The sequence below is a fragment of the Propithecus coquereli genome, unplaced genomic scaffold (assembly GCF_000956105.1).
Source record: "Propithecus coquereli isolate 6110/MARCELLA unplaced genomic scaffold, Pcoq_1.0 Scaffold32, whole genome shotgun sequence".
Lineage (NCBI taxonomy): Eukaryota > Metazoa > Chordata > Mammalia > Primates > Indriidae > Propithecus > Propithecus coquereli.
The window spans coordinates 6,456,163-6,470,472 of record NW_012148841.1 but is presented as its reverse complement, the minus strand read 5'-3'; the positions used below and the strand labels follow the sequence as shown (position 1 = coordinate 6,470,472).

General features: G+C 47.2%; 1 protein-coding gene across 3 annotated transcripts in view; it reads left to right on the top strand.

Annotated features, from left to right (window-relative positions):
• ATXN7L1 (ataxin 7-like 1) overlaps positions 1-14,310 on the top strand; it is a 233,765-nt gene that overhangs the window by 198,256 nt on the left and 21,199 nt on the right. For all 3 annotated transcript variants that reach the window (XM_012650369.1, XM_012650371.1, XM_012650370.1), the window contains 3 exons: positions 2,619-2,902; positions 5,885-5,967; positions 6,824-7,080. In XM_012650369.1, the coding sequence (XP_012505823.1) occupies positions 2,619-2,902; positions 5,885-5,967; positions 6,824-7,080 (624 nt within the window). The remainder of the gene's footprint in view (positions 1-2,618; positions 2,903-5,884; positions 5,968-6,823; positions 7,081-14,310) is intronic.

The window sequence follows — 14,310 nt, the reverse complement described above, 5'->3', positions numbered from 1 at the left end:
TACATTCACATTGTTGTGCAACCAATATCCAGACGTTTTTCATCTTTCAAAACTGAAACTCTACACTCATTTAACAATTGCCCGTTTCCCCCCCACCCACAACCTCTGGCAACCGCTGTTCTATTTTCTGTCTCTATGAATTTGACTACTCAGGGTATCTCATGTAAGTGGAATTGTACAGTATTTGTCTTTTTATGACTGGCTTATTTCACTTATCATAATGTCCTCAAGGTTCGTCCACGTGTCAGAATCTCCTTCCGTTTTAAAGCTGAATAGTGCCTCATTTAGCTTATCTATTCGTCTGTTGATGGACACTTGGTTTGCTTCTTCCTTTTGGCTATTGCAAATAATGCTGCTATGAACATGGGTGTACAAACATCTCTTTGAGACTCCGTTTTTTTAATTGAGCGAAGGAATGAGCCTGGAAGAATTCTTTTTTTTTCTTTTCTTTTTTTTTTTTGAGACAGAATCTTGCTCTGTTGCCCAGGCTAGAGTGCTATCACGTCAGCCTAGCTCACAGTAACCTCAAACTCCTGGGCTCAAGCAATCCTCCTGCCTCAGCCTCCCAAGTAGCTGGAACTACAGGTGCACACCACCACACCCAGCTAATTTTTTCTATTTTTAGTAGAGACAGGGTCTTGCTCTTGCTCAGGCTGGTCTCGAACTCCCGATCTCAAGCGATCCTCTTGCCTCAGCCTCCCAGGGTGCTAGGATTACAGACGTAAACTACCACAGCCGGCCATGGAAGAATTATATATTACATAGTTTTTTTTTTTTTTTCTGAGACAACAGTCTCACTCTGTTACCCCAGCTAAAGTGCAGTGGCATCATCATAGCTCACAGCAACCTCAAACTCCCAGGCTCCATCAATCCTCCTGCCTCAGCCTCCTGAGTAGCTGGGACTATAGGTGCGCACCACTGCACTCAGCTAATATTTCTATTTTTAGTAGAGACGGGGTCTTGCTCTTGCTCAGGCTGGTCTCAAACTCCTGCCTCGGCCTCTCAGAGTGCTAGGATTACAGGGTTGAGCCACCTTGTCTGGCCCAGTTTAACATTTTTTATCATTTGAAAAAAATCAGAAATGCAGCACTAATTTCACCAGGTAATATCTGCACAGCTTCTTAGTGTGCTGACTCTTCAAGGGCTTCTTCTGCCGTTCTTTGGCGATATGTGAGTGCTCTGAGAATTGCCATTAAATATAAAGTAGCAGCAGTTCAGCTCTCTCTCAGAGACTGAGGCGCTCTGATCAAGGACGGAACTGGCAGTGACACGGTGTGTTACTGAAAACCACCATTCCCGTCCCACACCAGCTTTCCCCCGAGCCAAGAAGGCACATGGTCCGAGGGAGAAGTCCGCGATGTCCACCACAGTCTGCTCCACCACTCTGTGCCCTTCTCTCTGGCAAAGATCTGTAACTGACATCTGTGATCCTGTTTCAAAGTCATAAAAGGAGCAGGGCTGAGGGATTGCTAAAATAATTTTAAGAACAAGTTGATCAAAGAAATGATTTTGAATGAATCTTAGAGAAGGGCGAGCCAGCCAGCCATGTTGACAGATAAGATTCCTCCCCTGCCCAAAACAGCCCCTTTTTCATGCCCTACATTGTCTGCAGGCATGTAAAAGCCATATTCTAGATGATTTGGCATGCAAATAGCTAAGTAGGCTCCACTCTCAGCTCAAAGATGACTGGGGAGTCAAAGTGTTAACATTCTACGCTCCCACCAGGAGGGAAGGGAGTCCAGCTCAGGGACCAGAGCAAAGCTTATTCATCTCATCTTTTAAGACCCTGAGACGGAGTCCTCCACCCCATCCCCCACCCCCAGCATTAAAGAACGGCAGAAATCAAATGCACATCCGTTACAGGAGAAATAGCAGGGAAGGGGGCTAAGGTGACAGATTCTGAAGAGTGAATGCACACCTTTGTGCTCTGCCTTCTTAAAATTCATCCTCTCACCTGCCAGCCTTGAGAATTGCCTATTTACATAACTAGCTGCCTAAAATGGAATATTGGATAATGCTACATGGCGGCTCACTCAATTTGAGCCCATCCCCAGGATACGAGAGTGATCCAGAAGCCGTCCGACAGCATGCAGTGCGGCAGGCTGGCCCGAAGCCATGCCTCCTTGTGGTGTGATCCTGTCAGCGCTCCGGAGCTGAGCAGATGTCAGGCCTGATCGGCCAGCTCGGGACTGGCTGAGCAGTGGGGGGAGGGGGCGTGATTCAGCAGTGGCACACTGTCTTCAGGGGACACATGGCATGTCTTCCTGGGCTTCGCAGTGGGCGCCATGTTCTGCCCAAGGTGCTTTGTCGGAGACGGCCAACGTCTAGGGCCTGGGAAGGGGGGAGTTGCAGGATCTGTGGGGATAGCCCAGCGCAGGAGGTAATCAGTCAGCTCTGATGCCACCCCTGGCACTGTGCCAGCCTCGCACCCCCTGTTGGTCCTTTCCAAGGCACAAAGCTCTCTCCCATCAAAACTGGAATCATGCTGCTTGCTTATAGAAGGAGTATAAATAAGTGATAAGGAAGTGTTCTCTGATAATGATATGCAGGTATGGCTCCTCAGCAGACCAGACGTATCAAAGAAGGCAATTGTGTGTGTTTGTTCATTTATTTTTCAGCGTTCCGGTTCCTGTAGTCAGTTTAGAGAAAATTCCTAACCTTGTGAAGGCAGATGGTGCCAATGTCAAAATGAACTCTACAACCACTACTGCAGTTGCCGCCTCCTCCACCCCGTCCTCTGCCGTCTCCGCCCCTCCTTTAATTAAGCCGGTCCTGATGTCCAAGTCAGTGCCACCTTCACCAGAGAAGATCTTAAATGGCAAAGGAATTCTGTCAGCTACCATAGACAAGAAACACCAAAATGGCACCAAAAACAGCAACAAGCCTTACAGGAGACTTTCAGGTATGTGTCAGTGTCATTAGAGTCTGGCTCATGATTAGACTGAAAGTGAGTCACGTCTGTAACCAAGGAGTGACATGTTCTTATAATTAAGCAGGTCTGCGTCATTTTAAGGGGAACTTGCAGTTTACCTGCAAACAGTGCCCCCACCTAAAAATACAAGGGAGAACTGGGTCTCTGACTCCCAGAGCAGATGAAGTCCCTGGCTTGGTTCACTGCTTAGCAGGAGTTACCCTAGTGACCCAGGAGACAGGATGCTCTGCACCAACCTACAGTGTGTGGATTCTGAGGGTTTTGATAGCAGGTGGCTCTGTGCAGCTATACAGTGCTGACAGGCTGAATCACCCCTGGCTTGCGTAGAAGCTGCACTGCTGTGAAGTTGGACAACCCTCAGTGGCTCAAGGCATGCTGGGGACAGCACTGTCAACAACTGTGCTCCGCAGGGACACACAACCTTTGTCCTTTGGCCTTGTGGGTTTCCAGGTTGATTCTACAATTGCCTTCCCCCCATAATCAGTTGGAGTTCCCAATGGGGAACGCTGGGGCTGGCAGAGCAGATGGGGTATTGGGGGGTCTTTCTTGGGTCTCTGCCCTGGTTTTCTGAGCAGGCACTTGGGGTGCCATGGCCATTCTTTGAAGTGATGGGTGCCCATTAGAGGCCCCCATGTGAATAATGTTTGCTTTGGATCTGTTGTAGAAATAAACCTGGCAGTTTTGCTTTCTCCAAAAGATGAGAAGAGGCTATAAACTTCATAACTTCTTCACACACCATGGGCACTATCTATGGTGGCCAGAAAAAGTAAAATACAGTGAAAGCTACCCTGTGAGAGAGAAACTGTCCTCTGGTGTAAGCATGATTTTTAAGCACCAAGGGAATGTGGGCAATTCTTATGTTCTACTTCCTATTTATCTGTATTTCTAGTTTTTCTATCTTTCATTTATAACTCTTCAAAAAAATTCTGTCTTAAAAGTACCTCAGGCCTGAAGCATTCAAATGAAACAGGTATTGTGCCCTGCAAATCTCACCATGTGCTGTTCACCCACTATCCAGAGAGAAGGTAGAGGCTGGTGCTGTCTTTGAACTTTTGGGGCCTCACTTTGTGGGCTGGTGCCTCCAACTCCTGCTCTGTTCCTGAGTAGAAAGTTCAGTTTCACCCTGCAGAGGTGGCAGCCACATCCGTGGAAAACCGGTAGCCTGGGCACAGCGTCCAGAGGCCGAGGGCTCCTTGTTGAAGCAGAAGGATGACCTTGGCTTCCAGCCTACACCCCAACCTGAAGTTGTTTGGGTTTTTGGGTTTTTGGGTTTTTTGCTGCTTGTTGTTTTTGCATTTTGTTGGTTGTCTTGTCTCAGTGGGCCTTTAGCTTGTTCTATCTTGCTTTCACATTTGTCAGCCAGCTCTGACCCCCAGCCAGCAACCCGCTCGGCTCCAGGCCAACATGAAGTGCTGGTGTGGGGCTGGGCACCAGCGCGACTCTGACGGACCCAAGGGAAAGGACGCCGCACCCGGCAGCCTGGGCTCTGGCGCCCAGGCACCTGCTTCTTGCTGGGCAGACAGGGCTCGGGGGGAAAAGAGCATCTCAGAGCCTAGCAGTTTTCTTTTCTTAAAAGTGAAGCTTAAAAAATAAATAAATAAAAGGCAGACAAAAGCAAAAAGGGGAGGGAAGCATCTTGCTAGCCAGCCAGGGAATCTGTCTGGGGGATCAGAGTGGCTTTCTTGCACACATCATCAGCACCACCTTTGCAACCTCCCCACGACCCCCAAACCTTCTTTCGAAAACAGAACACATTTGTTTATTATGCTCAGAGTTTATTCCACCAATTTCCAACAGCTTTCCGGCTAGGTAACCTTTTGAGTTTGCAGCCATTCAAAGCTGTTAAGGACACGCCACCAAGTTTCTGAATACCCCCGCCACTACCAACACTGCTGCCAGTCTCCCCACATGCCCAGGGAGCTGTGTCACTCCTGCTCAGCAGGACTCTGGTGTTCGCTTGGTGCCTTCCAGAAACGGCACAGGCCCTCTGAGAGGTGGAACTTTAAAGCCTAAAGGATTCCTAAGAGATCGCCTCGTGTCCCCTCATTTTCCAGGTGAGGACAGCATGGTTGTCATCCCAGACTGGGCAAAGGATCCAAGATGGGCATAGAGAGAACAGGTTCCTTAGAAATAACCTTCACGCGAGCCATGGACAGTCCGTCTGGAAGACAGGACCTGGGAAAGCCTGGCCTCCCCGCACAGCCCAAGGGCGACCCTGTCATACTCCCAGGTGGAGCTTCAGGCCCAGGCTGGGGGTGGGAGCAGAGCAGCTGTGAGATAAGCAGGCCCTGCCCTCTCTGCACCTTCAAGCACACCCCCAGCCTTCTCCCCTGCCCCTGCCTGTGACACTGCCGGAATGCTTCTAAATCAGCTGAACGATTTTTCTGGTCAGCAAGGCTTCGTGGAAAGCCTGTGCCACAGGCTTTGTACAGCTTGAGAGAGGCAGGTCAGGTCGCACTGACATGTCAAGGAATAATCTCCCACTTAAATGGCTAAAACTAGCAGGAAGGCAGGGTGGGGGCGGGGGTCTATGCACTCTTGGGGCAGCCTGGGGGGAAAGTGGCTCTCCCTGGTCTGCAGCCAGCTATGCCCAAATGCCAAGGACCTGTGGAAACATTTCAAGTGAAATAAAGCGTTAAGAGCAGCACGGCTCTTTCCTTCCCTTCCGGTGCCCGCTCCCACCCTATTCCCTGCGCCCGTGCTGCGGTTGGCATCCCTACCGAAGCTGGACTGGGGGACTCTGGGTTCAGAGGGGAACGCCATTTCCCCCGAGCGGTTCTTGAAGCATTTTAGCAGCCGGTTGAAAACGAAAAACAAAAAAACAAAAAACAGATTGCCTGACAATGTCTCACTTGTTGGTGCAAATGTGCATTTTTTTTTAAATGTAGTCTTAATGCCAAATCCTATTTAGTCTCCTTTTTTCTTATATTTTTTGTTTGTTTCTTAAACCAGAGAGAGAATTTGACCCAAATAAACACTGTGGAGTATTGGATCCCGAGACAAAGAAACCTTGCACAAGATCCCTCACCTGCAAGGTATTTCTCTTTCCATAAAAAATACTTCCTGCTCTCACTGGGGCCTTTGTCGAAATGTTTGCATGCCACTCTCTGCACACGGCAGGGTGTGGAACCTCGACATGACCCCCAGCTGTTCTTTGTAAGGGAAATGCTTTCTTCTAGTCCATGGTAGCAGAGTGCCTGCCTCAAGCTGGCTGGCTTTTTAAGAAGGAAAAAAAAAAAACTAGGCTTCCCCTGTTACTTGTGAGGCCAGACAGTAAATTGTATTTATAGGCACTCACAGGCGGTTCTAAAGCCTGCTACGTTTTAATGTATGCAGGAGCAGCGGCGGCGGCGGCAGCGCCCTGAAAGGCAGCCCTGGAGGGGAGGATGATATGCCGCGCCCCTGATCCAGCCACACCGGGGTGGCCAGGGGAACAGCTGACCCAAGGCGGCCGCCATTGGGTAGCCCAAAGCCCCATATTTCATACTGAACTGCTAGTGCTTCCTGGGATCGAGGCTATGGCCCTCTCTGCTTGGTGGCTCTGTTTGTCTGGGCCGAATCGAGCCTCCCACCTGCACCTGGATTAACTCTAGCATTCCCTCGCAGTTGCCTTTCATCAGAGAGGTTTTCATGGGTTCTGCACTGAAGCTCTTCATCCTATGCCATTTTTTGGAGGAAGCTTTGGCTTCTTAACACCAGGAGTGTAGGGCATGGTTGCGTTCGTGTGGTCTCTGCCTCTTCCTAGCCACAGAGCAGGAGCTGTTGCCTTGAAGTTGACTTTTCAAGCACCTCTAAATTCCCATGAATTGCTATTTCTGAAATGGAGGGCCTGGGGAAGCAGGTTTATGTGCTGATCAAAGAAGCTGTGCTTTTCATCTCTCTTCTCCTTAGACACATTCGCTAAGCCATCGGAGGGCAGTCCCGGGCCGGAAAAAGCAATTTGACCTCCTCCTGGCAGAACACAAAGCCAAGTCCCGGGAAAAAGAAGTTAAAGATAAAGAGCATCTCCTGACTTCCACAAGGGAAATACTTCCAAACCCATCCGGGCCAGCGCAGGATTCTCTGCCAGGATCTTCAGGGAGCTCTGGGCCAGAACCAAAAGTTGCATCCCCTGCAAAATCCAGGCCACCTAACTCTATACTTCCCAGGTAAGTACCACCTTGGCAATAGAAGCCCTGAGTCCTTGGTCAAGTGACTTTACCTTGCTGAGTGTGTGGTGTGTGGTCCGACCTGTGTTAAATGGAAGTCATAATAGTACTACCTTATAAGGCAGTAGTGAAGTTTAAATGAGATACTGTGCATGAGGAGCTCAGCCCAGTGCCTGCCACAGCGTGTCCCACAGACTTTACTGCTGTCCTCATTATCATCATCATCGTCATTGTCAGCAGCAGCAGCAGGCTTCAGAGCAGACTAGCAGACCTTATATCAGACAATGTGTATTTTTACAGAACAGTTGTAAGCTGGAAATAAATGCCCGGAAGGGTGACACATCAGCCACCAGGTGACTTCTGGGTACCTGAGCTTTTATATTTGTTGAAGATGCCTGGAGCAGAGTGGGGAAACCCGGCTGGATGGGTGGTCAGTACACCTTAGATGCTCACTGTACCGCACTAGCCCGTTTGCCACAATATTTTGTGCATTGTTTCCACAACTCTCCCATGATCCAGATGAAGGGAAAATGGGCATAGCAGAGGCTGTTCATCCTTACTTGTCTCTCCATACCAAGAAAGCTGCTCTTCTGAGCCACCCGTGTGAGGTTTTTATTAGGTGGTCTGGACAGAAGGCAAGAATAGAAAACACAATTAAAACCTAGTTGGATTAAGAGTAATTTAAAATCCATGCATATCCATTTTGATGGGCAGTGGACCAATTTCCAGGTAATGGGACAGGGAACCATTTATTTAAAAACACTGATTGAGTGCCTGCTCCATAAGCAAGGTTCTGCGTTAGGTACCCCTCGGGCAGGGACAAAGAGACAAATGAAACTAGACTTGTTTTTCAAGAATTTGGAGTTTAGAAAATAAGTCTAAAACATCCATAATTTTCATAAAAAGGAAGCATTAATAATACTCTAAGAGAAGTGCAGCTGGTGGTATTATCTGACGATTTTTTTTATGCATACAATGTGAGTCTCAAAGGGTGGTTGTCCAGCAAGCAAGTAGGCTTTAATAGAACATAGTTATAAAAGAAGGGGGAGGGAGTTGATTTTTAAAGCAAAGCCAAATATTTGATGGCAGTCGTCCCTGACCCACCAGGCTCTCACCCTTGTGTCTTCTATGCTAGTGCAAGCCTGACCCAGTTCGACAGCCAGGGTCCCTCTGTGGCTGTGGCCGAGCTCCACCTGAGGCGTTCAGGAGGATGCCATCAGGTGGAATCGCCGCCCCCAGCACTTCCCTCGTCATGACCCCGGTCGTGTCATTGCCATCGTTGACGTGCCGCTTTCCTTGCCACCCTCACTTTGCAAGATCATTTTATAATTACTTCTCACTATAATGCCAGGTGCTAGTTGAGGATATTAGCCTTGTTTTAGAGTTGAGGAGACAATTCTGTTCCAAACTTCTGGGAGGGTCTTCAGTTCTCTATACAGCAGCTTTCAAACTTCTTTGTAGCTGTCAAACATTTCAATTCCCACACAACCTTATATGGTACCAATAGAAAAGTAGACCTGCCTCCACCTGAAGCCTGCTCAGCCCTTCTCTCGTCACACACATGTGCCCAGAGCCGTTGTCCCTCACACCCTCCAGATGATCACCTTGGATTCCCCAAGGACTCCAGGAAACCTGGTTTGAAAGCCCTTTTATTATACATTTCTCCATCGATTTTTGACTGATGGAGGCATTTCTCACTCAGGCAGTGGTACCTGGCTTAACATACACACAAGGGAGCAGCCGTTAAAAAAATAAAACAGGCAATGGAGCCTTAAGAATCGGCTCTGTCTGTTCCTCTTTGGTTTAATTTTCAGGGGAATGTTCATCTATAGAGAAATGCCAGGTGTTTACGTTCTTGTAGGGGAGCAGAAAAAAGGTAGGGGTGAGGTTAATCAGCAAAAGCAATGTCTCTGAAAGGAAACGGGGAGGCAAAGACAAATGTTGGTGACAGAATCATTTTTGGGGATGCTTTTCCAGTTTGAGATAGGCACCCGATAACTCAGGGGCGAACTCTTTTCCAAAGTTAGTGGGGGGGAAACGTCCTTTTGCACTTATTTTAGGTTAGGAAATGATCCCCTGCAATCAGAGATTGAAAAAGCATGATCAGAGTTTAATGTTATAATTACACAAAACTTACAAAAACATTTATTTTCTCATATTAATGATATATATAATAGATATTATCATTATCTGCAATAGGCAAAAAAAGAGAAAACCTATCACACATGAATGGAATTATGGTAATCTCCTCCCAGTTGTGAATTCCCTTTATTGGAATTGCTAACATGTGTGAATTTATTGCTTATGTATCTTTTTGGTAACCTTGAAAATATTTTAGTTCTCATATTCTTGAATTGTAGCTCATTCTTATCAGAGATTGCTAAAGAAGGAACTGGGTCTAGGATTTAAAAAGTTAAAGTTAGGCAACAAGGGACGGAAGAGGATTCGAAGTGGAAACTCCAGCTCCATGCCTGCCGACTGGGTAGGCTTGGTCGGGGTTCTCAGCCTCACTGGCCTCACATTGCTCGTCTGTCAATGCAGCTAGTAACAGTTAAGTGAGAAAGTAGCGAGCACATAATAAGCACTCAATTAATGGGAGCTGTTAGTAAGTGGTAGTGGGATGCAGTGGGAAAGCAGTGTGAGTAAATGAAGGCCTTGGTGCTACCCGATTCCCACACGCCTGCCCTCTGTGCTCTGTCCCCAGCCTGGGGGCCCTTGAATGACACGCTCACATGCCCTGTGTCTTTGCCTCCAGCTCTAAGGGAGCACATTCCTTGCTCCAAAGAGCCTAGGGGCAGTGGATGACTAGTCCAGTCTGCCCCTGCAGGACCCTGTTGGGAAGGGCAGGAGGGCAGAGGGTGGAGCTGGGCTCTGACATGCCAGGCTGCAGCCCTCACGGGGACGGCAGAAAGGTGGGCTGTGGAAGCCGTGCCGACAAAATCGGGGAACACTCCTCTGTGCCTCGTAGACGCTCACACGGCCCATCTAAAGTATTAAAGGGCAAAGTCTAGTGACTCTTATTTAGACTGACAAGAGAGCGCAGAGAGAGGTGGAAGGTCCCAGATCCTGGCAAAGGGCAGATGAATCTGGAGTAAAAGCAACTCCCATGCTGGACACGTTAGGGGAGTGTGACTGCCACACTACAAGCCGGTTCTCTCCTTGACTTACGTTTGTCCCTGTGCTTTTGCTATGGCCATTTCTCAGTCTTGGGGAGTTTGAGGTCAAGCAGACAGGCACCAAAAAAGCCTCATTTCTTTGCTTGGCAGTCGATTTCCTCATCTGAGAAAGGTGGAGAATCGTGTCACTCATGTAAGGCAGCGGGCAGCCGGGGTAAGAAAATGTGCGTGGCGTGCCCGGCATGTAGTAAGGGCCCAGGGAAGGTCCAGAGCCTTCTGCTTTCTTCCCCAAAGCACTCAGACGACCATGCTGCATTTTGTCAAAAGGGTGGGGCGGGCCTTTCTCTATAATCCCCTGGGTGGAACCGGGCAGGGACCCATCATCGTAGACTCTGTCTTCAGACCCGACTGGCAAGCAGAGAGGGCACGCGCGATGCAGTACTGACGGGGAGAGAGAGGGGGGATGGCAAGTGAACAAACTCCGGTGACTCCACCAACACTTTCTCGGGACTGTTTGCTGCGTTCCCCGTCACTCCTCACCAGAGCCTTGCTTCTTCTGTGACACAAGCCACTTACGGTGACCTCCTTCGCACCAGGTTTTGCCCTGGAGTGAAGCAGTCAGAGCTGGAAGGTCCTAAAATCATCGTCTCCATCATCCCCAGGAGGCCGCCTGCATCCCGAGGGAAATGAGCCCACGTAGGGAAGGATTCAGAGCTCCTTCTTCCCAGCGCGCCCGTGCACACGTGAGCGCGCCCTCGTGCCTTCCTGCTTCTCTCTTTGCTCCTGAGCCGCTTCTGCCCAGAGCACACAGTTCCCAGAAATCCCTTCCACTCATCTCCTCCCCTCTTTTGTCTGGCAACTGGACTTAATAAGTGTTCCAACCATTTTTTTCTTAATTAAACTTCTTTTTTTTTTTTTTGTCAGAGTCATAGAGGCACATAGTTCAAAAGTCAAATAGAACCAAAGACTTAGAATGAAACACAGTAGTCCCCGCCGTCCTGGAACACCTCACCCTGTCTGTGCTGGAACTCCTGTTTCCTGGGCCCCATGCCTTCCTCTTTCTGAGTTTGCTCCCGTACTTTGATGGAGTAAAACGGAAGCTCCCCCACTAGCTTCCTATGAAAAGATGCATGGGAGGTCAATTTTGAAATTATTTTTATTCTACTCTCACATTTAATTCATAATCTCTTTGAATATATAACTGAATTGAAAATCATTTCCCTACAGAATTTTGAGGACGTTTTTTTCATTGACTTTTAGCATGAGAAGTTTACATCGAGAAGTTTAGTAACATTCCGATTTCCTTTTCTTTGCACACAAACAATTTTTTTCTCTGAAGCCTGGGGCTCTGAAAGTTCACAGTGATCACTCTTGATGTAGCTCATTTTTTATTCATTATACTGGGTACTCGGAAGATCCATTCAGTCTGGAAATACCTATCCTCTTCTGGGACATTTTCCTGTGTTGCATCTTGGATAATTTTTTTCCCCATTATAGTCTTTATTCTGTCTTTCTTGACCTCTTGTTAGACGGATATTGGACTTTTTGCTCTGATCTTTTAGTTCTCTTACCTTGTTTCTCCTATTGTCTCTTTACCTCCTTGTCCCACTTTCTAAAAGATTTTCTTTGAGCCGGGTGTGGTGACTCACACCTGTATTCCGAGCTACTTGGGAGGCTGATATGGGAGGATCCCTTGAGCCCAGGAGTTCGAGGCCATAGTGATATGATCACACCACTGCACTCCAGTGGTGTGATCATTTTTTTAAAAAAAAAAAAAAAAAAGATTTTCTTTGATTTCTTTGACTTTACCTTCAAAATGCTATCTTAAAATAATTTATGATACTTTTTTATTTTTTAGGATCTGGTTTACTTTATCTGGTTGTTACTTGTAATAGTCTGCAAGATGCTTGAGTTTTTCAGGGGTAATACCACTGTAATATCTTTGAAGATAAGTTCCTTAGTTTTTTCTCTTTCCCTCGTTATCTTTGTTTTTTCCAGGTGTGTGTCATTGTGTGTTCATGTCTTTGATGTTTGGTTGGTCTGTCTCATGCCGGAGGTGCTCCAGGAGTGCTGGGTGTTCCCTAGCCATTCGTATTTAGAAGAGAGGCTCTAACAGGCTGGCTGGAAGTCTGTGTGGGACTGACGACCAAAAGTGCATCTGCTCACCGATCAGCCTTTTGTTTGAGGATTCCCAAAAGTGAGATCTGGAAGCCACTTTCCTGGGGGCCATTCAATTTCTCAAGGGAAGAATCCCACCCGGTGATGCCTGGCTATAGGCATTCTGGGAGCCCTGGCTGAGGGCAGCCTACAGTCACGCGGCGTCCAGCCCTGGGCCTCGCTCCCACTCTCTGTGAGCCTGGTGGCCCCATGTCTGGAATCTCTCCAGTTCAGTTGCTCTGGAGAGTAAGCCTTTGTCCTCTCGTTAGGAAGTTGACTGGAGTGGGAAGGAGGGTGTCCTGGCAGGAGTAGTGGTGAGACATCTGGTTGTGCAAGGCGGTAGAGATGACCTGTAGGTCCGACTGCCATGCGTTAAGACTTTCAACTCTCCCGCTGTATTCAGTCCTCACCTCACCCATGACTTGTGCAGCGCTAGGTAGATCCAGGTGCCCACCGTCTCAGCTCCTTTCCTGTCGGTTAACACTTCTCCAGCCACATTCTGTCTTCTGAAAATGTTAAAATGTCTTATTCATGCTTACATCAGTTACGATGCTTCAGGTGTACGTAGCAGAAAACACAGACTACCATACACTTAAAAAATTAGGAAATTTCTTATTGCATGCGACACGAAGTCCAGAGGTGAAGGAGCACCAGTCCCCAAAGATCAGGGATTGGCTCACCTTCCTGCCCTTCTTTCATTCCACCCTCTTCAGGCTTTTTTGGCTTCATCCTCAAAGTCCTGTGGCAATTCTAGGCACATCCACGTATAATAAGGTCCAGGTGAAGTCGGGGACCACCTTTCCCTTGTGTCTCTCTCTCTTTTTTTTCTTAGCAGACTTTATGTTTCAGAGTGGTTTTAGGTTCACAGCAGAACTGAGCAGAAGGGACACAGATATCCCGTGTACATCCTGCCCCCACAGTCATGGCCTCCGCCACTATCAACACCCCCACCGGAGCCTTGTGTCTCTTTTTTAAAGTGAGAAAAATCTTTCCAAAAGCCCCCCACCCCTAAACAAAAGATTTTCTTTTATTTCTTATGCCCTTTTCTAAAGCAATCATTAGGACACAAGATGAAAGAGATTTCTATTACTGGTTTAGGGGTTAAAGGATGTTGGGAAGTCGTCTCCATAATTATTATCACAATATCTCCACTGAACTCTTTGTTCCTTAGAGCCGACGCCTTTTTTCATCCCTTTACTGTCATTTTGGTTGGGTTTTGGAAGGGAGAAAAGGTAAATGTGTGTGATCCATCTGCCCTGTTTAACAAGAAGTTTTTCCATTACCACATTATTCACTATAGCCCAGATACGGAAACAACCTAAGTGTTCGTTGAGGAATGAGTGGATAAGAAAATGTGGTCTATATACACAGCGGAGCATTACTAACCATAAAAAAGAAGGAAATCCTGCGTTTTCAACAACATAGGTGAACGTTGAGAGACTTATGCTAAGTGAAATAAGTCAGACAGAGAAAGGCAAAGACTATATGATTATAGGTAGAGTCTAAAAAAGTCAAACTCATAGAAACAGAGAGTAGAATGCTGGTTGCCAGGAGCTGAGGGGTGGGGGAAATGGGGAGATGTTGGACAGTTTTCAGTTATAGAATGAATAAGTTCTAGGGATCTACTATACAGCATGGTGACTATAGTTAACAATACTGTATTGTATATTTGGAATTTGCTAAGAAAATAGCTCGTAAGTATTCTCACAACAAAAAATGACCAGGTGTGGTGGTTCACACCTATAATCCCAGCACTTTGGGAGAGTCCAAAAAAAAAAAAGTGGTAACTATGTGAGGTATGGATATGTTAACTAACATGATTCTGGTAATTATTTCACAATATATACATATATCAAATCATCACTTGAATGCTTTAAATATATGCCATTTTATGTATATATTTTATAGAGTGTAATATACCTCAGTAATAGTAATAAAGTATAATAATAACGTGATA